The sequence below is a fragment of the Elephas maximus genome, chromosome 2 (assembly GCF_024166365.1).
Source record: "Elephas maximus indicus isolate mEleMax1 chromosome 2, mEleMax1 primary haplotype, whole genome shotgun sequence".
NCBI classification, from domain to species: Eukaryota; Metazoa; Chordata; class Mammalia; order Proboscidea; family Elephantidae; genus Elephas; species Elephas maximus.
The window spans coordinates 176,047,951-176,075,538 of NC_064820.1; the positions used below are offsets into that span (position 1 = coordinate 176,047,951).

Consider the following 27,588-nt stretch of genomic DNA (forward strand, 5'->3'; position numbering starts at 1 on the left):
AACAGTTTTTGCGTAATAGTTTTCGTGTAACAGAAAGGGAAGTGTGTTGGGAGTTAACTGTGTGGACCTGCTGGGAACTTGCTCTGAATTTCCGGTAAAGTATGAAATTCTGCCACAGTCTGTGATTGGTTTTCCTCCTATTCATAAATATGATGAAGTGGAAGTGAGGATAAGAGTATGGAGATACGGTATGATACAATACTAATCTCAATTGCATCTCTCATATTTTTTCTTCCTTGTTTCTCTGAGCCACTTAGTGTTATCTTTTCCCTTTCCTGATGGGTTGGGTAAAACGGATAGCATTCTGTTGTTGTTGTGTGCTGTGGGGTTGATTCCAACTCATAGCGACCCTACAGGACAACGTAGAACTGCCCCATGGGGTTTCCTAGGCTGTATGAGTCAGAAGCGACTCGAGGGTACTAGGTTTTTTGTTTTTGTTTAATCTTTAAGGGAGCAGATCGCCAAGACTCTTCTCCCTGGAGCCGCTGGTGGGTTCCCACCGCTGACCCTTCAGTTAGCCGCCAAGCGTTTAAACATTGCGCCACCAGGGCTCCTTGGATAGCATTCTAAGCCCTTGAAATTACAAGCGTTGGTGGTCCCTAAGGCCAGGGACGGGTCTAAGTCTTCAGTGCTCAAAAGTCACCTTTCAGGCGTCATTCGGAACATGAGACAGTATCAAGATACCTAGTCTCGAGTCCCAGGAAGACTCAGCACACCTGAGAAAGCCAGAGCACCGCTAACCGACCCAGATCCAAATTTGCCCACCATCCGGGACGTCGCATCCCACAGCGCTCGCCCTGCTGGGTCAGAGACCCGCTAGCCCACACATGCGCAGAACGAGCGCGGGCCAGCGGCCACTCGGGATTGCCGGCATCTGCATAGCGGTCACAGTCTCGAAGAGGCCCGGCTCCCTCATAGCCGCGCGCGCATCGCTCGCAGCGGCTATTTAGCGTTAGCACCCGAAGAAAAACAAGGGAAGCGGCCCTCCAGCGGCCAGCGTGTTTCCGTCTTAAACCACTTACTTCCGGTTCATCCGCCGGTTCCGTTCTCCGCCCTTCACTTCCGGTCGCCTTAGATTCCACCGAGGCCACCTTTTGCGTCGGCAGCCCCCGGCTCTCCGCGGTCCAGGTGAGGGGATGCGGGGAACCTCGGCTCGCTGCCGGTGGAAACGCCTTAGGGCTGGGGTCCCGCGGATACCTTCCTCGTTGTGTGGCCTCCGCCGTGGCTGACGGGGGCGGGCTGGGAGCCCCTCTGGGTGCCCCAGGCCGCGACGGTCCCGGTCCGCCGTCCAGGCCCCTGGCCCCGGCCCGCTCGTCGCGGGGCCGCCGCACTCCCATCCGGCCTTCTCGTCTGTGTCGAGGGCTTCCTGCGCCCCAGTGGATTTTGCGTCCCCAAACTTTATTCTTCCCTCTTGTGGGATTTTCTGTCTCTCCCCGTCACCTTCCTTGTTCAAGGCATCCTGGCCCTCTCCCTCTGGGGTCTCTACCTGCTGTCTTGATGCCGCTCCATGCCAGTGACTTCTCAACGGTTCTGTCTTAAGCACCACCTCGCAGCTGCTACTGCTGAGCTGTCCTGGCTAGGAGCTGACAGTACTTTCCCTTCCCTCTCACTAAGCTGTTGAAAAGTTAACTCGTCTTCCCATCAATTCCTAAGATATTACTTTTGGTACAATTTCAGATTTTTATCTCTGCCACTTTCTAGTTTCGTGATCTTGGGGAAGTTGTGTAACTTCTCCAGTTATCTAATCTGTAAAAAGAGCACAGTAGTTGGCAGTTCAGTATTTCCAATAGTAAACGAAGTAGTAAAATTGTTTGCCATGTTATCATTATTACTTTTACCACCACGACCAGTCATATTGCTCTTTACAGTGTACAAAGTGTTGTCGCAGCTGTTATCTTACCTCTTACAACAGTATTCTTATCAAATAAATATTGATAACCCCATCTTGTGGATGAGGAGACTGAGTCCCAGAGTTAGGACTTGAGAAATGGACTAAGCAAAGTCACATAGTGTACTAGGCAGAAGAGAAACTTGAACCCAGACAGCTGTTCTTGACCCTAAGTTTACCATGAAGGTGTGCTCCCATGAGATGTAAAAATTAAGCTTGGGTTTGATTGTCCTCCCCCCGCCCCCCACCTCAATAACTTCTCAATTGTAATTCCTGTAGGGTGCAGAAGGATACAGGGTATTAGAATAGTGAAGAAGAAAGAAGGTTAAGTGGGGAAACATAAAATGACTCAAGTGTTTGTATTGTGCTCCTCCATTGGTGTGAGCAATCTGAATGTTGAAGAAATGAGGTTCAGTAACTTAAAAACAGTGTTAAGGACTTAGGCATTTAAAATTTTTATGGCATTTTATTGTGCTTGGTCCTTTAGAGCATTTGCCAACTTGGAATGTCCAGTTGTGGCATAGGTGATTCATAATGTTTGTAAACTGTTTTACTAAGCAGATAGGTCCCCTGCCATCTGGCACATGTTCTTTTTTTGAAGGTTGAGAAAATGGAAGAGCTTAGAATCATGACTCTGAAACTTTACTGCCCATCAGAATTGTCTGGGGGACTTGTTAAGACAAAGAGCGAGGTTTCTTCCCTCCATTCCCCAGGTAACATTTTTGACTAGTTTTCAAGGACCACACTTTGAGAACCACTGGCCTAAAGGTGAACTGACTTGTCCAAGCTCACTTGGAACTCATGTGATCTCCTTCCAAACTCTGCTCTGCCCATCATATCATATACTGTATTAATGCTGATTGCATTCTTATCTCTTATAAGTTATTTTTATTCCCACAGAAAAATAATATTAGGTCATATTTCATATTTGACTCAAAAGGTCCATTTGGTTTTATGGAATCATAACATGTTAGAGTAAATTCTCTGTAGAATGGAATACATTGCCTTAAGTTAGCACACTTGCTTTAAATTTTCAGCAGATCAGATTTTAAACATAAAAGAGTAAATAGAAGTGAATTTATGTACCCTCTTCCTGATGGAAACCCTTGTGGGATAGTAGTTAAGAGCTATGGCTGCTAACCAAAAGGTCGGCAGTTCTAATCTACCAGGCACTCCTTGGAAACTCTGTGGGGCAGTTTACTCTGTCCTATAAGGTTACTGAGTCGGAATTGATGGCAGTGGGTTTGGTTTTGGGTTTTGGTCTTCCTCTAATGGAACATGTTGGAGACATTTTGTTTCCAAGTATTTTTGCTATTGAGATTCAAAATTTGCTTTGTTTTTTGCAGTTGATCTTAGTACATGAAGAGTGCAAGCAAATGTTTCATTAAATAAGTGAAAGCATTTGAAAATACCAATACTTCCAGATGAGAAAATCCAATGCTCTGACCTGTGGGAAGAATGAGCTTATGAAAACTTGTAAAGAGCTTTATGGGGGAAGAAATACACATGTTGACAAGAGTAGCGGCTGCTATCTACATAATCTTTGTGTGCATAGATCCTTGCCTGTGATCTAATGTGCTTAGAGCCTTTCCTGTGGGTTTTGCCTTAACTCCTGTAGGTCTGAGTCAAGAAAGACAGTTGTGGAGGGGAAGAAACAGGAGATTTAGTTAGAAGACCTTGTTCTTTTAACAGCTGTGTGGCAGCCATGAGCAGATTATGTATACTCTGAACTCCAGTTTCCTTAATTGTGAAACAGGGAAAATTCGTCTTAAACCTTATGAGGACTAGATGAAATTGCACAAAAATTGTGTAGTCAAATATGAGATAATTGTTTATTTAGTGCAGTACCTGGAACATTAATAAACATTCAGTTTTTTAAATTTAACAACACTTATTTATATAGTGCTCACTTGTAAGTATTTATGTAGTACTTATATAGTGCCAGGTACTGTGTGATTTATAAATATTAATTAAATCCTGGAAACCTGGTGGTGTAGTGGTTAAGAGCTATAGCTGCTAACCAAAAGGTTGACAGTTTGAATCCACTAGACTCTCCTTGGGAACCCTATGGGGGAGTTGTACTCTGTCCTCTAGGGTTGCTATGAGCCAAAAGCGACTCAACAGCAGCGGGGTTTTTTTTTTTTTTTTTTAAACTAAATTCTCATATGAATCCTATGAAGTAGGTAGTATTATCATCCCTGTTTTACAATGAAGAAACCTAGGCACTAGGAGTCAAGTAACATCCCTAGGTCAAATAGCTAATAAGTGGGAGACATGGGCATGGGATCTGAACCTAGGTACTCTGGTGCGAGTCTGTGCTCTTAACAACTGCACTGTTAAATGAACGCAGATAGTCCATGGTTAAGAAACTTGGCTGTAGCATAAACGTTACTAAATAGAGTGGGAAAGATACGTCACCACTGTACCTTTCTGGTAGACCAGGGAGAATCTGAGAGAGTATTAGGAAGCAGTAACTCTAAGCAAAAAATTGGGATGGTGGGAGAATTATCTTTGAGTTCGAATAACTTAGGGTTCTCATAGCACCGCTGTAAGGAAAAAATTCTGCTTCTCTATCATCAAATTGTAAAATAGGAGTCAGACTGCACATGCTTTTAAAATTTAAAGATACAAGTTTGGATACATCTTGGATATATCTATTTTAACTTGTTTATTTGTATATGTCTTTTCTAGGTTTTTTTCTTTTTTAATATTTTTCTGATTGAAAACTGCCCCGTCATATGTTTCAAGGATGGCTGTCCCTCTGATAGTAAAATGGGGTGGACAGGAATATTCAGTGACCACACTTTCAGAAGATGATACTGTGCTAGATCTCAAACAGTTTCTCAAGACCCTTACAGGAGTGCTGCCAGAACGCCAGAAGTTACTTGGACTCAAAGTTAAAGGTAACTCTCTCCCTGTCTGTTTTTTTCCATCCATATATTCACAGATTTTGCTATAATATGTTATTTCCTTTAATAAAGTTTTTCCCTTGGAGATTTCCTTGAGAAATTATTTTAGTATTAAAAGTAAGAAGAATAAAAGTTGCTGGGAAATACCACTAGTATTAAGATTAAGTTTCATCTCTCTGACAGTTGGTGTTTGCTTGTTAAACCTGTGGCACAGACGTCCCAGGTGAAACAGTGTACTTTATTTTTTGACATTTACCTTCAAGCATAGCCTTTTTGTTACAGCTTGGGCCTTGTACTCACACCAAATTATCTCTTACATTTTGAAAGTAATGATATTTACAAATTATAGATAGTGTTATAATCTAAAAGGGGCTTTCATAGTGTTTTGTGTCTCTTGTATCTTTAAAGGGTGAGTTTTGAGTAGCAGTAAACCTACAGTTGAGTTTTTTAGGTACTTAATTTTCAAGTCTTTTTGGGAAGCGCTTCATCTTGAATAAGTAAATAAAACATTAATTTTTATTTTTTGCTTAGTTAGTTGGATAAAGGTATTCCTCTAAGATGCAGTTGGGGAAAAAACAACCCCTGTATTATTTGCGGCTTCTCAGTGCCTTGGTATAACTCTAATTCAGCAGTAACACTTTGATAGTTTAAGGGAAAACAAACAAACAACAACAACAAAGAAAAAACAAACTGCTATAGAATCTGTACCAAACCTTTTAATGTTAGGGTTTTGTATAATGGAATAGTGAAACCAGCATCTGAACTTTAGTGAGAAAACAGTCATTTGCTTGTATTGTAGGCAAACCTGCAGAAAATGATGTTAAGCTTGGAGCTCTCAAACTGAAACCAAATACTAAAATCATGATGATGGGAACTCGTGAGGAGAGCTTGGTAAATGTTTACTTTTGTTACCATTTGTCCCTTTGAAGATATTATAGTTTATACTACACTGTTGTATCATAGTTTTAATTGCCGTAAAATTGTCAGTCTAGCAGTCAATGAAGATAAAAGCTGCCCAGTGAACATGGTATTAATTCAGCAGAAGATAAATACTTGGGAGCTTTTTAGTACGTAGTTAGCTGTAAGTATAGTAGTAGCCCAAATGGTCAAATTTAACATGGTAAATCTGTGCAGTGGATATATATATCAAATTATTAATTGTGGAAATTTTTCCACACTGTGTGCTTGAAAGACTTTTGAACACAGTTGAACCTTTCATTTGATTTTTATTCTAGACTTTTGTTACGACAAAGATAATATGGTAAAACAAAACTTTTTTTTCATCTTAATAGGAAGATGTCTTAGGTCCACCCCCTGACAATGATGATGTTGTCAACGACTTTGATATTGAAGACGAAGTAGTTGAAGTAGAAAATAGGTGAGTGCTTTTCACTCTCAAAGGAACTTGGTTGTAATGAGACAAAAAGTGAATGTTTTTATCTTTTTATTTTTTTCCATTAGAGAAGAAAACCTACTGAAAATTTCTCGCAGAGTTAAAGAGTACAAAGTGGAAATTTTAAACCCTCCCAGGGAAGGGAAAAAGCTTTTAGTACTAGATGTTGATTATACATTATTTGGTAAGTCAGCTAATCATGCTCTTTGTCTTCTCTGTTCCCCACAACTTTTCCCCCCAGCAACTCTGGGTTCACATGAAATATTTTATTTATATTTCTTTTCTTATTATTGCAAAAATAAATCATTCCTCATAGAAAATACGGTTAAGCAAAAAAAGAGGTCACCTGTAATTGCAAGACCCAGAGATGACCACTCTTGTTATCTTGATGAGTATTTTCCAGGGTGTGATTGTTTATCTATTTTTTTTCTTTTACTTAATGATATGTTGAGCATTTTCTTAGTCATTAAATATTACTCAGTTTTTTTTGGAGGGTGTCACATGTATTCTAGTCTGTGGATGCATCACAATGTAACCAAGTCTTTCCCCATTGATTAACATTTAAATTTCTCTGGGAAATACTTTTAAATTATTTTTAATATTTTATCCCTGGTTTTATGTTCAACTATGTTTGGGGAAGATTCTTGAACTTAAAATTTCTCGTGTCAAAAAAGAAAAATACTTATTTCATGCTTTAATGTTGCTAAGAAATATTTAGTTAACTCCTGATATTAGAATGAACTTATTTACCTGCAATCCTGAACTTTATACGTATATTGTAAATTAACGTACCTTTATTTTAAAATCTAATTGTTAAATTAATTGAACCTGTCGTTTTGGTGAGATTCAATTACATCTGGAAGGGGAATGGCTAAAAGTGAGTATAGGTGTCTCTAGTCTGTCTTTCATTATCATAAACTAACTAACATCTACACTCCAGAAATTTGATGAGAAAAAAATTTACAGTTTACCATATGATCCTTTGCAAATTGAGCAAAATTGATAAATTAAAATTAGATCTCAAGATTATGAAATTGTGTGCTTTGAAAGACATCTCTGTAACAGTGTAATCCAATCTGAAGCAATTGCAACTGTGTATAAAAACAATTTTTTTTTTTTTTGTTCGTATTACATTTCATAAGCCTCGTTGATATGAGGTTCTTGTCTGTGATGATAAACTCATACTCATCTGTGATTGGTTTTCTTTTAGACCATAGGTCTTGTGCAGAGACTGGGGTAGAATTAATGCGGCCATATCTTCACGAGTTCCTAACATCTGCCTATGAGGATTATGATATTGTTATTTGGTGTAAGCTATGTTTTTTGTTTAGATTTCATGGAAATAACATTGTTCCTTATAATATTCTGATTTATGAAATATGACTTAAAATGCCTGTGTATTTTCCAAGGAAATTTCTTATGACGCATGTTTGATTTTCTTGAATCACAGCATAAACTCATACATATTTGCCAAATACCACTGAGATAACTAAGTATAGGAAGAGAGTAGATTATGATGTCTGAATGAAAATGACCTTATTTTTACAATGGTCCCACTCTGATTTGGATTTTTTTTTTCCTGATCTTTACTGTAGAATTTTTGGTACTTCATGATATTGTTACTTTCTTCTTTATTCCTTGAAAGAAGAAATGTTAAAACAAACAAACAAACAAAAAAACGGTGATGTAATCCCTCAGAAATAAAGGCAATATGAATTAAGAAAAAAATTAACATATGGACTAAAGCAGTGATTCTCAAATTACGGTGTATGGACCGTTCCAAGAACTTACAGGCTTGTGATAAGATAATGAGTTTGCTTCAAAAAGTAAATAGACTACTAAGCACACTGTTGATTTCAGCTGACTTTTTTTTTTTGGTAATGAGACTTTCTCAAAAAAGGAAGGCAGTGAATTGATTTATACATTCCATCCCCACAAACATTAGCGTTTGCCATCTTGGCAATGTCATGTGTAGAGAAGAACTATCCTGATTGTAAATTAAATAAAATCTCATAATTAAAGATGCTATATTTAATTGTACTAGTTCATTAAAAAGAAGCCACACAGTTGCTCTTACGGTCTATAAATTTTGTTTGTACTTTTCCTTATAAACAGAGTATTTCCATTATTCAGTGTTAATATTTAGTTCATAGCCATTAAAATTAAATAGATAGTTAAAATATGCCAATTTTCTGGTTTAATAAGAGAAGGGGGGGAAAAGGGTTTCTGGGAAGCATGTTTTTGTTCAGCAGCTCTTGACACCTGAGATGACTTTTGAGAAAAGCTTACCTTCTAAATGTTATCAAGGTAGATTTAGAAATTCAGAGAATCTTTTAAAATCATAAATTTAAAATAAGTTATTTTTATAAATTATGATATTTCATGGTAGTACGTTGAAAAGGGCACTTTATTTTGGAGCTAAATAGACTAGGGTTCTAATTCTGGCTCTGCCCTTTGTGACACTTGACAGGTCACTTAATCTCGCTGAGCCTTAGTTTCCTTATCTGAGAAATGAAGATAACTAAAGCTATATTCCAGTGTAGTTGTAAGAATAAAAATATCAGTACAGCAACTAGCACCATGTGTGACATGTAATAGTTACTTAAAATTAGGACTGTTTTTATTAGCTTTGAGGTTTTTTTTGTCTTTCATCTGGGACTTAGAAAATAGATACTGAATTTAAAAAGAATTGTTTTTTCCCTATTTCATGACTATTTTCAGTGTAGATACACTAATTTTGGCATGTAAGCTGATTCTTTTCGCTTCTTTTTGTGTGTGTGCTAAAGATTTTTGAGAACTCAGGTCCATCTTTTGTCTTAAAAACGTGTGTGTGTGTATACATATATAAAAATAAAATAATTCAACTACTTCCCTTTTTAAACAGTTTATTTGGTAATACCTGTATGGTTTAGTAACTTGGACTAGGAGAACAAATAAAGCTAAGGATTGAATAATCCTCAAACTGTTAAGGTCTTGACAGTGAGCACGTACGTAACATAGGAACAGTTTCTGAATTTAGTTGTCTTAAATTCCTCCTTAAAGGCTGCTAGACTCAATGAGCACTAAGTTTCCGAAGCCTGACAATATTTATTGAACCTCGCTAACCTTCAACATTAAATTTTGATATACAGCATTATTATGTGTATATTGATATATATACCCGGGTGTTGTCTGGAAGTGAGAACATGGAACAAAGTTGACATCGAGGTACCCAAAATTTAAGTTTGAAATTGATAGAGAAGAATAGTGGCTGGCTTATTTTTTAAAGAGAATTTCTTGATTTATGACATTCTCAGGTTCACAGTTCTGTTGAGCATTGGTTACCTACACCCTATGAATTCAAGTTGTTTCAATTTTATTCTGTCTTGAAGACTCACTAAAGTAAATTTATTTTTATAAATATTTATAAGAAAATCATAAATATGTTAGGGTCTGTTATGCATTTAAACTTTAGTTTTTCTTAGAAAACTTATACAGAAGAAAGTTTTTAAAATAAAACAAACTTTTCATATGTATTGTATTATCATTCCTCATGTTTTAGCTGCAACAAATATGAAGTGGATTGAAGCTAAAATGAAAGTAAGTGTTAGAAAACAATCCATTTAAAAATGTTTTGAAACTGTATTTGTGTTGTTAGAAGTGTTAGGAATTAGTTTCATTCTCATTGGAAAGTGTTTCGTAATAAACAGATACCAACATTGGGAGTAGAGGTGTGTTTAAAGTCTGTTTAATGACAGGATGTACTGAATACCTAAGTTGTTTTCAAGAAAAAGTACTGCTAAGCTCCCCTTGCTTTTCTTTTCCCATTTTACAATAATGATTTCTTTTCCCTCTTTTGCTCTGCTGTGTAATAGTTAAAAAGGGTTAATGCTCTTCTCAAGTGGTAAGTGGGGAAGTAATCTGTTTCTAGATTTTCCTTGAACTACCGTTTATCGACTTAGGTAAATGAAACTAAAATACATGCTACTTGTTTAGCAAGATGTCGTGGCCAAGGGGGTGGAAATTTAGCATCATAGGAAATGGCAGCTGGAATCTTCAGGAAGCCTGAGATTTCCCTCAGTATTATATTTTAACCATATGAATGTTTGTGTTTATAGGAGCTGGGAGTGAGCACTAATGCAAACTATAAGATTACCTTCATGTTGGACAGTGCTGCTATGATAACAGTGCACACCCCAAGGAGAGGATTAATAGACGTAAGAAATCATTTTACTTCTATTTAAAGACTTGTTTATTTTCTAGTGCACTTTTTGCATTTATACTGGTAGAATAGACTATAGAGTTTAGAAATTCACCTGAGTGGGTAGTAAAGTGACAGTTGCATTTTGATGTAGGAAGATACACTTAATGTTAAAAGATCCACATTTTAATGATAAAGTTAAGGACCTTGAGACAGTACCATCAAGGAAGGAACTTGTGGTTATAGAAAATTGTTCTGTGATAATGGTGGCTACAGACAAAGTGAGAAAAATACTCAGCATCATCAAGGAATATACTAGCAACATATGAAACTGGTAAATGAACACCATGATGCTCGTGCCTTGGAGTGATATATGCACAGCCCTAGAGAAGAGCAATAAGGACCATTAGAGAAAGGGCCTGGTTAAAAAAAATGAGAGTTCTTCACTTTGTTTCTCATCAAGTAACTAGTCACATTATTGAGCACCTCCTGTCTGTAGGGCCCTGTAATAGGCACTGTTGGGAATAAAGAGACTAGTGAGATGTGGCCCATGCCCTCTGGAAGCACACAAACTGGTAGGAATTGGGGAGAACTTAGGATAGTAGGAAAGCTTAGACAGTATTAAAATTGTCAAAATCATGACTAAGTTCGTGGGACTTTTTCAATAAAGGAAATACTGCATATACTGGGGACATATTGCATACTGTTTATTATCTACAGTTATAAATCTAAATGTAAAAATAGGTTTGGAAAATGTTAAACATAAAAGTATTTCTAAGAGTAAAAAGAGGAATAAAAATCCTAATATCCAACAATAAAAAAAACAATAGAAATTGGATATATAAACTTGTTCATCTGTTTAATAGAATGTATCTAATCATTTGATGTTGTAGAATATTTAATGATATTAAAAATTTTTCATGATACATCATTAAGGAAGTATTTTGGCAGTATTTGCAAGCCATTAGAAAATAGCTCTTAACCTTTGTTTGGTTCAGGGTTCCCCTCGTGAACTCTCGAGGCTGCTGCTCTTTGTAAAAAAAAAAAACTAGAGGTAAATACATCAGAATATCTAGTTGTTATCCTTGGTACTGGATTATAGGTGTCAAAGTATTTTTTTGTGCTCTTCTGTATTCAAATTTTTCTGCAGTCAGCAATATTATCTTTAGAATTGAGAACAAAGCAGTCCATGTTTTGGGGAAGAAATGGTGCCTGGCCTAATTGCAAAATGACAGCATTATTTAGGAGGATGTAGGATTTCTAACCCTAGGTGTCATAAAAAATTTTTGTAGAATTAAAATTTTCAGTATTATTTGTTGCAGTAGATAGGATACTAAGAAAAAAAAAAGTTTTCTCCATATTAAAATAAATTATAGGAGAAAAAGAAAACATTTTTAAAGCAGCCAGCAGGAACTCATGAAGAAGCCTTTGTCAGCATTTATATATTACCAATTAATAGATGAGATCCCTGCCTTCAGCAAAAAGTCATTTTCTTTTAAAAATTAATTTCCTTTAAAAACGTTCTGGAAGGAGGGAGCGGGCTGTCTCATTAGGGGGAGAGCAATTGGGAGAATGTAGCAAGATGTATATAAATTTTTGTGTGAGAGATTAACTTGATTTGTAAACTTTCACTTAAAGCACAATAAAACTAAAAAAAAAATTTACAAAACTTTCTGAATGTATATTAACATGATTCAACAATAAAAATAAAGATCATAATGAAAAGTCTTCGGCCCACCTGCATCCCCCTGCCACTTAATTTCCTCCCTGCAGGCAGTTACTATTATTACTTGTGTGGTTTTACTGAGATTTTATGTAATTACCAAAGATATGAGTATAGAAGGAATTCTCATTTTGAAGCCTCAATTTAAGGATTCAGAAATAAGAGCAAGAATTTACAAACTTTGATGCATTTGAAGTTAAGCCATCAGATATCCTAGAAATTATGCTTCTGAGCCACTGAATTAGTTAAAATCATTTATTCCTATGCAAAATACCTAAATTATGAATTAAAAGGGCCAGGTATATTGTCCCTCAGTAAAATTTTCTAGTTTTGAAAACAGACCCCCTTGTGACCCTCAAGCTTTGGCATACATATGTCCAGGAAATCATGTGATCACTTATTAGACATCTAAAAAAGTTATTTTCCTTTTCTAATTAATTTTCCATCATTTTATAATTAAATAATTACTCTTCATTTGACCCAAAGTCTTCATATTAAAATGACAGAAAGTCTTAAAGTGGATTTAGTTAAGTTAGACCTGAGCAAACTTTTCAGACATTAACATCATATGATACATAGTACTTTTAAAGTGTGTTGCAATTTAGCTATGATCAGTCTACAGAGTGACTGCCAGCCATCATCATCGTACGGGGGAAAAGGAACATTCTGGCATAGTTGTGTCCGTGCATTTTGTAGTATTTCTGTCCTTTTGATTTAAATTTGAGTTAAATCTAAACTTTGTTTTAAGGTAAAACCTCTTGGTGTTATATGGGGAAAGTTTTCGGAGTTTTACAGCAAAAAGAACACCATTATGTTTGATGACATAGGAAGAAATTTTCTAATGAATCCACAGAATGGGCTAAAGGTAAGACGATTTTTACTTAATATATGCTCATATAATCTAGAAGATGTGGTAAAACTTTAAACATTGGTTGGATTTTATGAATTTGTTTAAGTGTTGTATACATTCTTATGGTTACTGGCAAGAGTACTATTTAAATTTTTAAAATAGTACATATAAAATCGAATACCCTCCTTTGCATTGATATCATCTTGGTTAGCCAACTCATCCAACTGTCTTATTTTTAGTTTTGTGGCACAACTTGGGCTTACTGCCATTGAACTTTAGTGTCAAAAGTGAAATGACCAGATGTTTTATTTGGAGTCTTAAAATTTCTGATGCTCTGATTAGCCAGAGAGCTAGCAGTAAGGATTTTTTTTTTTTTTTAATTGAAACTAAGAGGTTTTTGAAATTCACAGAAGGCAAGTAGGTCTTAGAACTATAAAATGCCTGTGCTAGAAGGAACTTCAGTCATCTTGTTCATCTACTTCATAGACATAATCTGAGGTTCAGAAAGTTCATGACTTACCCAAGGTTATGTGTGCAACTGGTTAATGATAGAATTTGGGTTAGAATCTAAGTGACTTGGTTCCTAGATCAGTGGTGGTCTTAGCGTGCAGTCACGTGTGGTCCTGTGTAGGCGTGGTGGTGATATTTAATGCTGGCAGCAGTGTAAAATTGGTAAGAGAGAAGTTTGAAACTTTAAAAATTTCTGGTACCCATGGTTGCTTATGTGTCAGCAGATTATGAGTATGGAAAAAATAGGCATGTATTATCTTGGTACTATTGCAGATAAAGTCTCCATTGAAGTGGAAATCCTGACACTAAGATATTTTTATTCTTAGTCCTGAACTTTTCCCAGCCAGCTGTGTTCTTGGTAATTTTAAAGGCAAGAGAAATATTTGAAGGAAGTAGAGTTTTGAAGCTCTCCTTAAAATCTGTTGATGTGGTATTTAGTGTAAAATGGGGATAGAATGCTAATTTAGGTAGTGAATTGGAATAAAAGTACTTAAGTAGATTGCTGGTTATCTTACCCTTAAGAGAATGGTTTGTGTTAGAGGCTTTGGGAGAAGTGCTTTTCCTGTGTGTAGTTCACCAGATATAAGGTACAAAAATGTCTTCTTCAGAGATTTGATTGATGTGAAGCTAATTCTCTATGAAATTAATTGTTATTACCTGTTCTGCCAAGGAGATGAGGTCATGATATTAAAGGAAAGATGTTTGAAGAAAGCTTTTTTTTTTTTTAACTTTAAATAGAATAGTCGGTTTCATGTATGTTTAGAAGAAACTTTATTTTCCCAGTCAACATTTGGGCCTTACTCATCTCTTGATGGAGCCCTAATGGTGCCAGTGGTTAAGAGCTCGGCTGCCACCCAAAAGGTCAGCAGTTCAAATCCACCAGCTGCTCTTGGAAACCCTATGGGGCAGTTCTGCTCTGTCCTTTTGGGTCACTATGAGTCGGAATCTACTCTACTGCAGTGGGTTTCATCTCTAGGTGGAAAGAGAAAAACCAGTTGCCATCGAGTCAGCTCCAACTCATGGTGACTCCATATGTGTCAGAGTGGAACCTGTGCTCCACAGAGTTTTCAGTGACTGATTTTTTGGAAGTAGATTGCTGGGCATTTCTTCTGAGATGCTTCTGGGTGGACTCAAACTTCCAGCCTTTTGGTTAGCAGCCAAATACATTGACTCTCACCGAGGAACTCCTATGCATAGAGAGGTGATATAAAGTTCTAGTTCTTGTTACTTTAGAGCAGGGATTTTAAAACCAGAACTACTCAGTAAAATCACTAAAGGAATTCCTAAAAATACATAATGTTCCCAGTCCCAGAAATTCTAATTCAGGAGGTATTTTTAAGCATTCCACAGGCATATCATTTTATCCAAAATTAATAAAGAATTTTCAAAAGGCTATCTTTGGAGGGGGCGGAGCCAAGATGGCAGACTACGCAGACGCTACCTCGGATCCCTCTTACAACAAAGACACGGAAAAACAAGTGAATCGATCACATACATAACAGTCTACGAACTCTGAACAACAAACACAGATTTAGAGACAGAGAACGAACTAATACGGGGAAGCAGCGATTGTTTTCAGAGCCTGGAACCAGCGTACCAGTCAGGTACGGCACAAGCACAGAGAGCTGCTCCACCCCCCTGAACTAACCCCAGGAGGGGGACCAGCCGGTTCCGCGGGCGGCGTGGGACGCAGCCGGTAGGAGAAGTCCCCGGGAGGCAGCGACTGGTATTGGAGCGGGGAGAACAGCGTCCCAGCCGGGACACTCGGTCACGGCACAAGCACGGGGAGCTGCTCCACCCACCTGAACTAACCTCGGGAAGCGGCCCAACTGGTTCGCGGAGGCGGCACAGCAACGCGGCTGGAGGGACAAGAAGTCCCCGGGAGGCAGCGACTGATTTTGGAGTCGAGAGTGCACCGTCCCAGTAGGGGAGCCTTGACGCTGGGCGTGGGGCTGGAAGCGGAGGATCTGACCGTGACTCCAGCGAGCCAGACCCCGCGGGGGCAATCTCCACACAGCCAGCACACATAGGCGACACGCCCCGCGGGAATCTCAGATATAATAGTCATTCCAAGCAAGACAAGCAACTCTGGCTATATTCTGAGGTGCTACTCTCCTATCTCTCTGTTCCCTCCCCCACCCTCCCCAGGCGGCTTCATTAACATCCGAATAGCCTGAGCCAGAGGGAGAACTCTGACAGGGATCTGACTGCATTTTTTTTTTAGCGGATTTTCTGGAAAAACTAGTTTCCCAGTGATGGCTTGGAGACACCAATCCATATCAAACCACTTAAAGAAGCAGACCATGACAGCTTCTCCAACCCCCCAAACAAAAGAATCAAAATCTTTCCCAAATGAAGATACAATCCTGGAATTATCAGATACAGAATATAAAAAACTAATTTACAGAATGCTTCAAGACATCAGAAACGAAATAAGGCAAACTGCAGAAAAAGCCAAGGAACACACTGATAAAACGGTTGAAGAACTCAAAAAGATTATTCAAGAACATAGTGGAAAAATTAATAAGTTGCAAGAATCCATAGAGAGCATGTAGAAATCCAAAAGATTAGCAATAAAATTACAGAATTAGACAACGCAATAGGAAGTCAGAGGAGCAGACTCGGGCAATTAGAATGCAGACTGGGACATCTGGAGGACGAGGGAATCAACACCAACATAGCTGAAAAAAAATCAGATAAAAGAATTAAAAAAAATGAAGAAACCCTAAGAATCATGTGGGACTCTTATCAAGAAGGATAACCTGCGGGTGATTGGAGTCCCAGAACAGGGAGGGGGGACAGAAAACACAGAGAAAATAGTTGAAGAACTCCTGACAGAAAACTTCCCGAACATCGTGAAAGACGAAAGGATATCTATCCAAGATGCTCATCGAACCCCATTTAAGATTGATCCAAAAAGAAAAACACCAAGACATATTATCATCAAACTCGCCAAAACCAAAGATAAACAGAAAATTTTAAAAGCAGCCAGGGAGAAAAGAAAGGTTTCCTTCAAGGGAGAATCAATAAGAATAAGTTCAGACTACTCAGCAGAAACCATGCAGGCAAGAAGGGAATGGGACGACATATACAGAACACTGAAGGAGAAAAACTGCCAGCCAAGGATCATATATCCAGCAAAACTCTCTCTGAAATATGAAGGAGAAATTAAGATATTTACAGATAAACACAAGTTTAGAGAATTTGCAAAAACCAAACCAAAGCTACAAGAAATACTAAAGGATATTGTTTGGTCAGAGAACCAATAATATCAGATATCAGCACAACACAAGGTCACAAAACAGAACGTCCTGATATCAACTCAAATAGGGAAATCACAAAAACAAACAAATTAAGATTAATTAAAAAAAAAAATACACATAACAGGGAATCATGGAAGTCAATAGGTAAAAGATCACAATAATCAAAAAGAGGGACTAAATACAGGAGGCACTGAACTGCCATATGGAGAGTGATACAAGGCGATATAGAACAATACAAGTTAGGTTTTTACTTAGAAAAATAGGGGTGAATAATAAGGTAACCACAAAAAGGTATAACAACTCTATAACTCAAGATAAAAGCCAAGAAAAACGTAACGACTCAACTAACATAAAGTCAAACACTATGAAAATGAGGATCTCACAATTTACTAAGAAAAATGCCTCAGCACAAAAAAGTATGTGGAAAAATGAAATTGTCAACAACACACATAAAAAGGCACCAAAATGACAGCACTAAAAACTTACTTATCTATAATTACGCTGAATGTAAATGGACTAAATGCACCAATAAAGAGACAGAGAGTCACAGACTGGATAAAGAAACACGATCCATCTATATGCTGCCTAGAAGAGACACACCTTAGACTTAGAGACACAAACAAACTAAAACTCAAAGGATGGAAAAAAATATATCAAGCAAACAATAAGCAAAAAAGAAGAGGAGTAGCAATATTAATTTCTGACAAAATAGACTTTAGACTTAAATCCACCACAAAGGATAAAGAAGGACACTATATAATGATAAAAGGGACAATTGATCAGGAAGACATAACCATATTAAACATTTATGCACCCAATGACAGGGCTGCAAGATACATAAATCAAATTTTAACAGAATTGAAAAGTGAGATAGATACCTCCACAATTATACCAGGAGACTTCAACACACCACTTTCGGAGAAGGACAGGACATCCAGTAAGAAGCTCAGTAGAGACACGGAAGATCTAATTACAGCAATCAACCAACTTGACCTCATTGATTTATACAGAACTCTCCACCCAACTGCTGCAAAATATACTTTTTTTTCTAGTGCACATGGAACATTCTCTAGAATAGACCACATATTAGGTCATAAAACAAACCTTTGCAGAGTCCAAAACATCGAAATATTACAAAGCATCTTCTCAGACCACAAGGCAATAAAACTAGAGATCAATAACAGAAAAACTAGGGAAAAGAAATCAAATACTTGGAAAATGAACAATACCCTCCTGAAAAAAGACTGGGTTATAGAAGACATCAAGGAGGGAATAAGGAAATTCTTAGAAAGCAACGAGAATGAAAACACTTCCTATCAAAACCTCTGGGACACAGCAAAAGCAGTGCTCAGAGGCCAATTTATATCGATAAATGCACACATACAAAAAGAAGAAAGAGCCAAAATCAGAGAACTGTCCCTACAACTTGAACAAATAGAAAGTGAGCAACAAAAGAATCCATCAGGCACCAGAAGAAAACAAATAATAAAAATTAGAGCTGAACTAAATGAATTAGAGAACAGAAAAACAATTGAAAGAATTAACAAAGCCAAAAGCTGGTTCTTTGAAAAAATTAACAAAATTGATAAACCATTGGCTAGACTGACTAAAGAAATACAGGAAAGGAAACAAATAACCCGAATAAGAAACGAGAAGGACCACATCACAACAGAACCAAATGAAATTAAAAGAATCATTTCAGATTATTATGAAAAATTGTACTCTAACAAATTTGCAAACCTAGAAGAAATGGATGAATTCCTGGAAAAACACTACCTATCTAAACTAACACATTCAGAAGTAGAACAACTAAATAGACCCATAACAAAAAAAGAGATTGAAACGGTAATCAAAAAACTCCCAACAAAAAAAAGCCCTGGCCCGGACGGCTTCACTGCAGAGTTCTACCAAACTTTCAGAGAAGAGTTAACACCACTACTTCTGAAGGTATTCCAAAGCATAGAAAATGACGGAATACTACCCAACTCATTCTATGAAGCCACCATCTCCCTGATACCAAAACCAGGTAAAGACATTACAAAAAAAGAAAATTATAGACCTATATCCCTCATGAACATAGATGCAAAAATCATCAACAAAATTCTAGCCAATAGAATCCAACAACACATCAAAAAAATAATTCACCCTGATCAAGTGGGATTTATACCAGGTATGCAAGGCTGGTTTAATATCAGAAAAACCATTAATGTAATCCATCACATAAATAAAACAAAAGACAGAAACCACATGATCTTATCAATTGATGCAGAAAAGGCATTTGACAAAGTCCAACACCCGTTTATGATAAAAACTCTTACCAAAATAGGAATTGAAGGAAAATTCCTCAACATAATAAAGGGCATCTATGCAAAGCCAACAGCCAATATCACTCTAAATGGAGAGAACCTGAAATCATTTCCCTTGAGAACGGGAACCAGACAAGGATGCCCTTTATCACCGCTCTTATTCAACATCGTGCTGGAAGTCCTAGCCAGGGCAATTAGGCTAGACAAAGAAATAAAAGGTATCCGGATTGGCAAGGAAGAAGTAAAGTTATCACTATTTGCAGATGACATGATTATATACACAGAAAACCCTAAGGAATCCTCCAGAAAACTACTGAAACTAATAGAAGAGTTTGGCAGAGTCTCAGGTTATAAAATAAACATACAAAAATCACTTGGATTCCTCTACATCAACAAAAAGAACACCGAAGAGGAAATAACCAAATCAATACCATTCACAGTAGCCCCCAAGAAGATAAGATACTTAGGAATAAATCTTACCAAGGATGTAAAAGACCTATACAAAGAAAACTACAAAGCTCTACTACAAGAAATTCAAAAGGACATACTTAAGTGGAAAAACATACCCTGCTGATGGATAGGAAGACTTAACATAGTAAAAATGTCTATTCTACCAAAAGCCATCTATACATTTAACGTAATTCCGATCCAAATTCCAATGTCATATTTTAAGGGGATAGAGAAACAAATCACCAGTTTCATATGGAAGGGAAAGAAGCCCTGGATAAGCAAAGCACTACTGAAAAAGAAGAAGAAAGTGGGAGGCCTCACTCTACCTGATTTCAGAACCTATTATACAGCCACAGTAGTCAAAACAGCCTGGTACTGGTACAACAACAGGCACATAGAGCAATGGAACAGAATTGAGAACCCAGACATAGATCCATCCACGTATGAGCAGCTGATATTTGACAAAGGACCAGTGTCAATTAATTGGGGAAAAGAAAGCCTTTTTAACAAATGGTGCTGGCATAACTGGATATTCATTTGCAAAAAAATGAAACAGGACCCATACCTCACACCATGCACAAAAACTAACTCCAAGTGGATCAAAGACCTAAACATAAAGACTAAAACGATAAAGATCATGGAAGAAAAAATTGGGACAACCCTAGGAGCCCTAATACAGGGCATAAACAGAATACAAAACATTACCAGAAATGATGAAGAGAAACCCGATAACTGGGAGCTCCTAAAAATCAAACACCTATGCTCATCTAAAGACTTCATCAAAAGAGTAAAAAGACCACCTACAGACTGGGAAAGAATTTTCAGCTATGACATCTCCGACCAGCGCCTGATCTCTAAAATCTACATGATTCTGTCAAAACTCAACCACAAAAAGACAAACAACCCAATCAAAAAGTGGGCAAAGGATATGAACACACATTTCACTAAAGAAGGTATTCAGGCAGCCAACAGATACATGAGAAAATGCTCACGATCATTAGCCATTCGAGAAACGCAAATTAAAACTACAATGAGATTCCATCTCACACCAGCAAGGCTGGCATTAATCCAAAAAACACAAAATAATAAATGTTGGAGAGGCTGCAGAGAGATTGGAACTCTTATACACTGCTGGTGGGAATGTAAAATGGTACAACCACTTTGGAAATCTATCTGGCGTTATCTTAAACAGTTAGAAATAGAACTACCATACAACCCAGAAATCCCACTCCTGGGAATATACCCTAGAGATACAAGAGCCTTCATACAAACAGATATATGCACACCCATGTTTATTGCAGCTCTGTTTACAATAGCAAAAAGTTGGAAGCAACCAAGGTGTCCATCAACGGATGAATGGGTAAATAAATTGTGGTATATTCACACAATGGAATACTACGCATCAATAAAGAGCAGTGACGAATCTGTGAAACATTTCATAACATGGAGGAACCTGGAAGGCATTATGCTGAGCGAAATGAGTCAGAGGCAAAAGGACAAATATTGTATAAGACCACTATTATAAGATCTTGAGAAATAGTAAACCTGAGAAGAACACATACTTTTGTGGTTACGAGGGGGGGAGGAAGGGAGGGTGGGAGAGGGTTTTTTTTATTGATTAATCAGTAGATATGAAATGCTTTAGGTGAAGGGAAAGACAGCACTCAATACATGGAAGGTCAGCTCAATTGGACTGGACCAAAAGCAAAGAAGTTTCCGGGATAAAATGAATGCTTCAAAGGTCAGCGGAGCAAGGGCGGGGGTCTGGGGAACATGGTTTGCGGGGACTTCTAAGTCAATTGGCAAAATAATTCTATTATGAAATCATTCTGCATCCCACTTTGAAATGTGGCGTCTGGGGTCTTAAATGCTAACAAGCGGCCATCTAAGATGCATCAATTGGTCTCAACCCACCTGGAGCAAAGGAGAATGAAGAACACCAAGGCCACACGACAACTAAGAGCCCAAGAGACAGAAAGGGCCACATGAACCAGAGACCTACATCATCCTGAGACCAGAAGAACTAGTTGGTGCCCAGCCACAATCCATGACTGCCGTGACAGGGAGCACAGCAGAGGACCCCTGAGGGAGCAGGAGATCAGTGGGATACAGACCCCAAATTCTCATAAAAAGTCCAAACTTAATGGTCTGACTGAGACTAGAGGAATCCCGGCGGCCATGGTCCCCAGACCTTCTGTTGGCCCAGGACAGGAACCATCCCCGAAGACAACTCATCAGACATGAAAGGGACTGGTCAGTGGGTGGGAGAGAGACGCTGATGAAGAGTGAGCTAATTGTATCAGGTGGACACTAGAGATTGTGTTGGCAACTCTTGTCTGGAGAGGCGATGGGAGGATAGAGAGAGAGGGAAGCAGGCAAAATTGTCAAGAAAGGAGAGACTGAAAGGGCTGACTCAAGAGGGGGAGAGCAAGTGGGAGTAGGGAGTGAGATGTATGTAAACTTGTATGTGACAGACTGATTGGATTTGTAAACGTTCACTTGAAGCTTAATAAAAGTTAATAAAAAAAAGCTATCTTTGGTTGTATAAAGATAATTGAGCTGGTAAAAATTGCTTTAAAAAAATTCTTTATTGGAAATATAAAGAAAAGTGCATAAAACTTAAAGTTTAACACATTGTTGTAAAGACAACACATATAACTACCACCCAAATCAAGAAATAATATCCCTTACCAGTTATAATCCCCACCAGCTACTATCCTGACTTTTATAATTTGAGCTAATGCCTTTTATATTCTTGCTTTTCAACATAAAATATATCATACTTAAAATTTTGGAAAATATGACTCTTCTTTTTATGGGAAAACTCTTGCACAATTGAAAAATGATTTTTTAGGTATTTCAATGATAAACAGGCTACACAAATGTATAATATCTTACCTATATAAAAAATTCATAGAAAAATATTGAAATGAAAACTATTAATGTTAAGGTTTATTTCACTCCCCTGTTAGATCCAGCTTGTATTTAGGTTAAGTTATTGTAAATGAAGTAATGTGAATGAAATTATTTGATTAGTAAGAAGTAACTGGAATGATAGAAGGGAACGTCTAAGCAGTTTTGCAGAATATAGTAGCCAACCAGAGGTGTTAAGTGCTGTAAAAAAGTTGGTGTTGGACAATAAGGTAAAAAATGGTGGAAGAGCTTTGAACTTATAGCATAGACACTGTACTGTATCATTTTATTCAATCAAGGCTAATGTAAAAAAGTAATTTTTAATATTGATGTACTCGGTGATACTTTAACCTTATTAACTCTAATTAAAATGATAGAATATGATGTAGATTTGTGTTAGTTTTTCTTACTGCAACATGAAATGCTGAAAAATGTTTGTTTCCTAATAGATAAGACCTTTTATGAAAGCGCACCTAAATCGAGATAAAGACAGAGAACTTTTAAAATTAACTCAATACCTCAAGGAAATAGCAAAGTTAGATGACTTTTTGGAGCTAAACCACAAATATTGGGAAAGGTAAGTGTGAAGTTGCTTATTCATTTTCTCCTTAAGTTAACAAATTAAATTGTCTAACGACACTAGTATATACATAACTCTTCATTTTTATTTAAAATGGCTGAATTCTAAAAATATTTTTTAATCCAGTGACATCTCCAGAAAATATTTTTCCCTTTTATCTTAACCTCTAGCTTGTTCTTAAACCTACATCTCTTTTTTTTTTTAATTGTACTTTAGATGAAGTTTTACAGAAGCAACTAGTTTCTCATTAAACAATTAGTACACATATTGTTTTATGACATTGGTTAACAACCCCACAACATGTCAGCACTCTCTCTTCTTGACCTGGGGTTCCCTTTTACCAGCTTTCCTGTACCCTCCTGCCTTCTAATCCTTGTTGCTGGGCTGGTGTGCCCCTTTAGTTTTGTTTTGCTTTATGGACCTGTCTAATCTTTGGCTGAAGGGTGAATCTAGGGAGTGACTTCATTACTGCGCTAAAAGGGTGTCTGGGGCCCATACTCTCAATCGAGATTTCTCCAGTCTCTGTCAGACCAGCAAGTCTGGTCTTTTGTGAGTTACAATTTTGTTCTACATTTTCTTCCAGCTGTGTCTGGGACCGTCTGTTGTGATCCCTGTCAGAACAGTTGGTGTAGCTGGGCACCATCTAGTTGTACTGGACTCAGTCTGGTGGAGGCTGTGGTAGATGTGGTCTGTTAGTCCTTTGGACTAATCTTTCCCTTGTATCTTTAGTTGTCTTCATTCTCCCTTGCTCCCAAAGTGGTGAGACCAGTGTTGTATCTTACATGGCCGCTCACAGGCTTTTAAGACCCCAGATGCTACTCACCAAAGTAGAATGTAGAACATTTTCTTTATAAACTATGTTATGCAAATTGAGCTAGATGTTCCCCAAGACCATTGTCTACACAGCCCTCAGTCCAGCAGTTTGGTCTCTCAGGGAGTTTGGATGTGCCTGTGGAGCTTCCATGACTTTGCCTTGTACAGGTTGTGCTGGCTTCCCCAGTATTGTGTACTGTCTTACCCTTCACCAGAGTTACCACTTATCTATTATGTATTTAATGTTTTTCCATCGCCACCCCTCCCCTCCCTTGTAACCCTCAAAAAAAGGTTGTTTCTTTTTGTGTGTAAACCTTTTCATGAGTTCTTACAGTAGTAGTCTCATAAAATATTTGGCCTTTTGTCATTGACTTATTTCACTCAGCATAATGCCCTCCAGATTGATCCATGTTATGAGATGCTTCACAGATTCATCGTTGTTCTTATCGTTGTGTAATACTCCATTGTGTGTATGTACCACAGTTTGTTTATCCATTCATCTGTTGATGGGCATCTAGGTTGTTTCCGTCTTTTTGCTATTGTGAATGATGCTGCAGTGAACGTGGGTGTGCATATGTCTATTCGTGTGGTGGCTCTTATTTCTCTAGGATATATTCCTAGAGGTGGGATTGCTGGATCATATGGTATTTCTATTTCTAGCTTTCTGAGGAACCATCATATCATTTTCCAAAATGGTTATATCATTTTGCATTCCCAACAGCAGTGCATAAGAGTTCTTATCTCCCCGCAGCCTCTCTGGCATTTATTTCCTGTTTTTTTGATTTGTGCCGGTGTTGATGCTATGTGATACTCCATTGTGTGTATATACCACAGCTTGTTTATCCATTCCCTACATCTCTTAAACTCTTAAGAAAATGCTTCTAGTGTAGAGGACTTTAGAGACTGGTATAGATTTATGATGCTCAATGTTAATTCTTTTGTGTCATTAAGTAAATCATTTTTTTATGTATCATGAGCTGTAATCCCTGTTCTCATACTGCAAAATAATGTCAGGGTAAAATAAAATACATAAAAATTTCCTGGAAAATATTAAAATTTACTCTACATGTAATCTCTGTTTATAGCAAAAAATGTATTCCGCTAGGAAAATAGTTACTCATGATCTTCCTATCTAAAGAGCCACTATTATCATGTTGGTGGATCGCCTTCCAGATGTTTTCTAAGCACAGATGTGTGCATAAAACTAGATTAGACTACACATAAACAGGAAGATTTTGGCAGGGAGGACCTCTGGAGAAGTGGAAGGGATTACTATGTACTGCAAGTAAGTTTTGAAATTAGATCTTTAAGGTTGAATTTTTTGTTTTAATCTGGTTCCAGTAATAACAGCAACAAAATAAACTGTTCATGTAATAAAATAGCACTTTGGCTTTCAAATTCCACTTTTGACTTTTCAGATCACTTTGACAAATGACTTCTTATTTGAGTTTCATAATCCTGTTAGGAAGATAAGGCAGATTGTGAACATTTTTATCCCCATCTTCATTTTCGAGATAACATAACTGAGTCATGGAGAAACTCAGTACTTGACACGGTGCCACAAAGTGAGCAAGTTGCACCATCAAAACTTGTCCAGTTCTGACTTTAAGAACTCTTTCCCCAGCCCACATTGCTAATTATAGAACTTTACAAATATTAGGAATAGAGATGGAAAAATTTTAATTTGGTGGTAGATCCCTTATAAATAATATGAAGAAAATTTGCTTAGTAAATGAACATCTTCCTGTCTCTAACAACCTTGATTAAAGTCCTTTATTGTCTTTGACTCACTATCTTTATGCTTATCTACAGTGAGGGAAAACAGTCATACAGAAAAATAAGGTCTTTAAATGGTGTTTGAGTTATATTTAGAAAGTACAGTACTACTTAATATATTTCCACATTTGCAAGTAAGACAAAATGGAGTGATAGTTAAAGGGTACAGTCTCCGGAGCCAAGCAGCCTTGTTTTGAATCTGAGCTCTGCCACTTTCTAGCTGTCTGAACTTGAGTAATTTGATTAACCTATTTGTGCCTGTAAAATAGGAAGAATTTATAATAGAAAAGTCCTCGTAGATCTGTTGTGAGAACTAAATGAGTTAGTACATTTTCTTAGTTATCTAGTGCTGCTATTATAGACATACAAGTGGATGGATGGCTTTAACAAGCATATTTATTTTCTCACAGTCTAAGAAGCCAGAAGTATGAATTCAGAGTGCTGGCTCTAGGGGAAGGCTTTCTCTCCCTGTCAGCACTGGGTGGAGGAGGTCCTTGCCTCTTTAGCTTCTGTTTCCTGGTTCCTTGGAGATCACCATGTGACTTGGCATCAGTCTTCCCCTGTCTGTCTTCTCACTTGCTTGTTTAATCTCTTTTATATTTCAGAAGAGATTGATTTAAAACACTCTGTGGTAATCCCACCTCATTAACATGACAGACAACCCATTCTCAAATGGAATTATAACCACAGGCATAGAATTACAATGCACGTTTTGGGGGGCACAATTCAGTCCGTAACATAGATGAATTTAGAACAGTGCTTGGCACATAAGTGATCAACAGATGTTAGCAATTAACAAGTATTCATTTGAAAGCTTTGTTATAGCTTTCAAACAAACTACATTCCTTTGAAGAGAGTTAGATTGTTGTGAATTTAGTATGATACAACTTTGACATCTTTATTTTATTTCTTGCAGGTATCTCTCGAAGAAGCAAGGACAGTAATTATAAGTTATACTGCAGTTATTGAAGATACTTGAGATCCATGAACTTGCTTTTATGCTGGAAATCATTATGATAGTGCAGGACACTGAGCAAATACCAGATTGCTTATACTTTGTCTTCCAGTTTTTTGTAAATTTAATTTTATATTTTTTGGAGATCATAGCAATATGCTTTAAAAATTCCATTTTTTTCTTATATGTATATACTGTTAGCCTTGAAAAAAGTGTTTTCTCCAGCATTGATTACTAAGTTTTTTCCCATTCCCTCCCCTCCCTTCCCTGCCCCCTCCCCAAAATGGAGAAAAATGTATGCTCAAGAATGTTATTTTGTGACTTTGGAAACAAGTTATGTGTTGTGTTTTTGTCTTAATTGTGTTTTTGTCTCACTAACTCTAAGACCAAACCTATCTTGAAACTAGTGTTTTTCCCTTTCAAACCAGAAAAAAAAAAAAAGTTATTAAGTAAAGGACCTAGTATTTAAATATGCTTAAATTACTAACAATCTTTTATTCCTTTGTCGTAGACACAACTCGTCTGTACTCCACTACTTAGATCTCTGAATTCTGAGCTGTCTCAGTTTGGTCTGTATGTGTGACAGTGTTCTTTAAGTAAAACTGGAAAACATCAGCCGTGATACAGATATACCATGGTATGAGAAATCGAAAGCATAAGACTAAAGAATAAAATAAGGAACAGGAGTCAGTCTCTTTTTGGTGGCTTAAATCAAAGTACTTCTGCCTAAACCATCGTCATAAAAGCATTTAAAGGCACTGAATTTTAAAGTGAGACATATCACTGATGCAGCCCTGAAAAGCATGAACAGAAGTTTTTGTTCCGGTCCAGCTGTATCTTGTCTAAGTGGAAACACTGTGCTTCGGTAAAAATACCGTCATAGGATGAAAAAAACATTTCTGCATTGCTTAAGCCTACACTATAGATACCGTAATGTGATTACTGTTTGTGTTGACAATATTGCTTTATACAGTTACTGTATTTGAAAGGAATCTGATCCTTTCAAATAAACATGGTGTATATTGTTCTTACTGGACTATTTCAGTGGTGTAAATAATAAATACGTTTTCTTACAATAT

At 37.3% G+C, this 27,588-nt stretch overlaps 1 protein-coding gene across 1 annotated transcript; it reads left to right on the plus strand.

The window, feature by feature from the left end:
* Window positions 1-877: 877 nt before the first annotated feature.
* Window positions 878-27,290, plus strand: UBLCP1 (ubiquitin like domain containing CTD phosphatase 1). Its single transcript, XM_049874236.1, has 11 exons — window positions 878-1,128; window positions 4,580-4,791; window positions 5,597-5,688; window positions 6,090-6,175; window positions 6,259-6,374; window positions 7,401-7,499; window positions 9,732-9,769; window positions 10,288-10,386; window positions 12,842-12,958; window positions 22,835-22,962; window positions 26,471-27,290. Exons 2-11 carry the CDS (start codon window positions 4,638-4,640, stop codon window positions 26,496-26,498), a joined length of 957 nt encoding a protein of 318 aa, XP_049730193.1. The 5' UTR covers window positions 878-1,128; window positions 4,580-4,637; the 3' UTR covers window positions 26,499-27,290.
* Window positions 27,291-27,588: the final 298 nt, after the last annotated feature.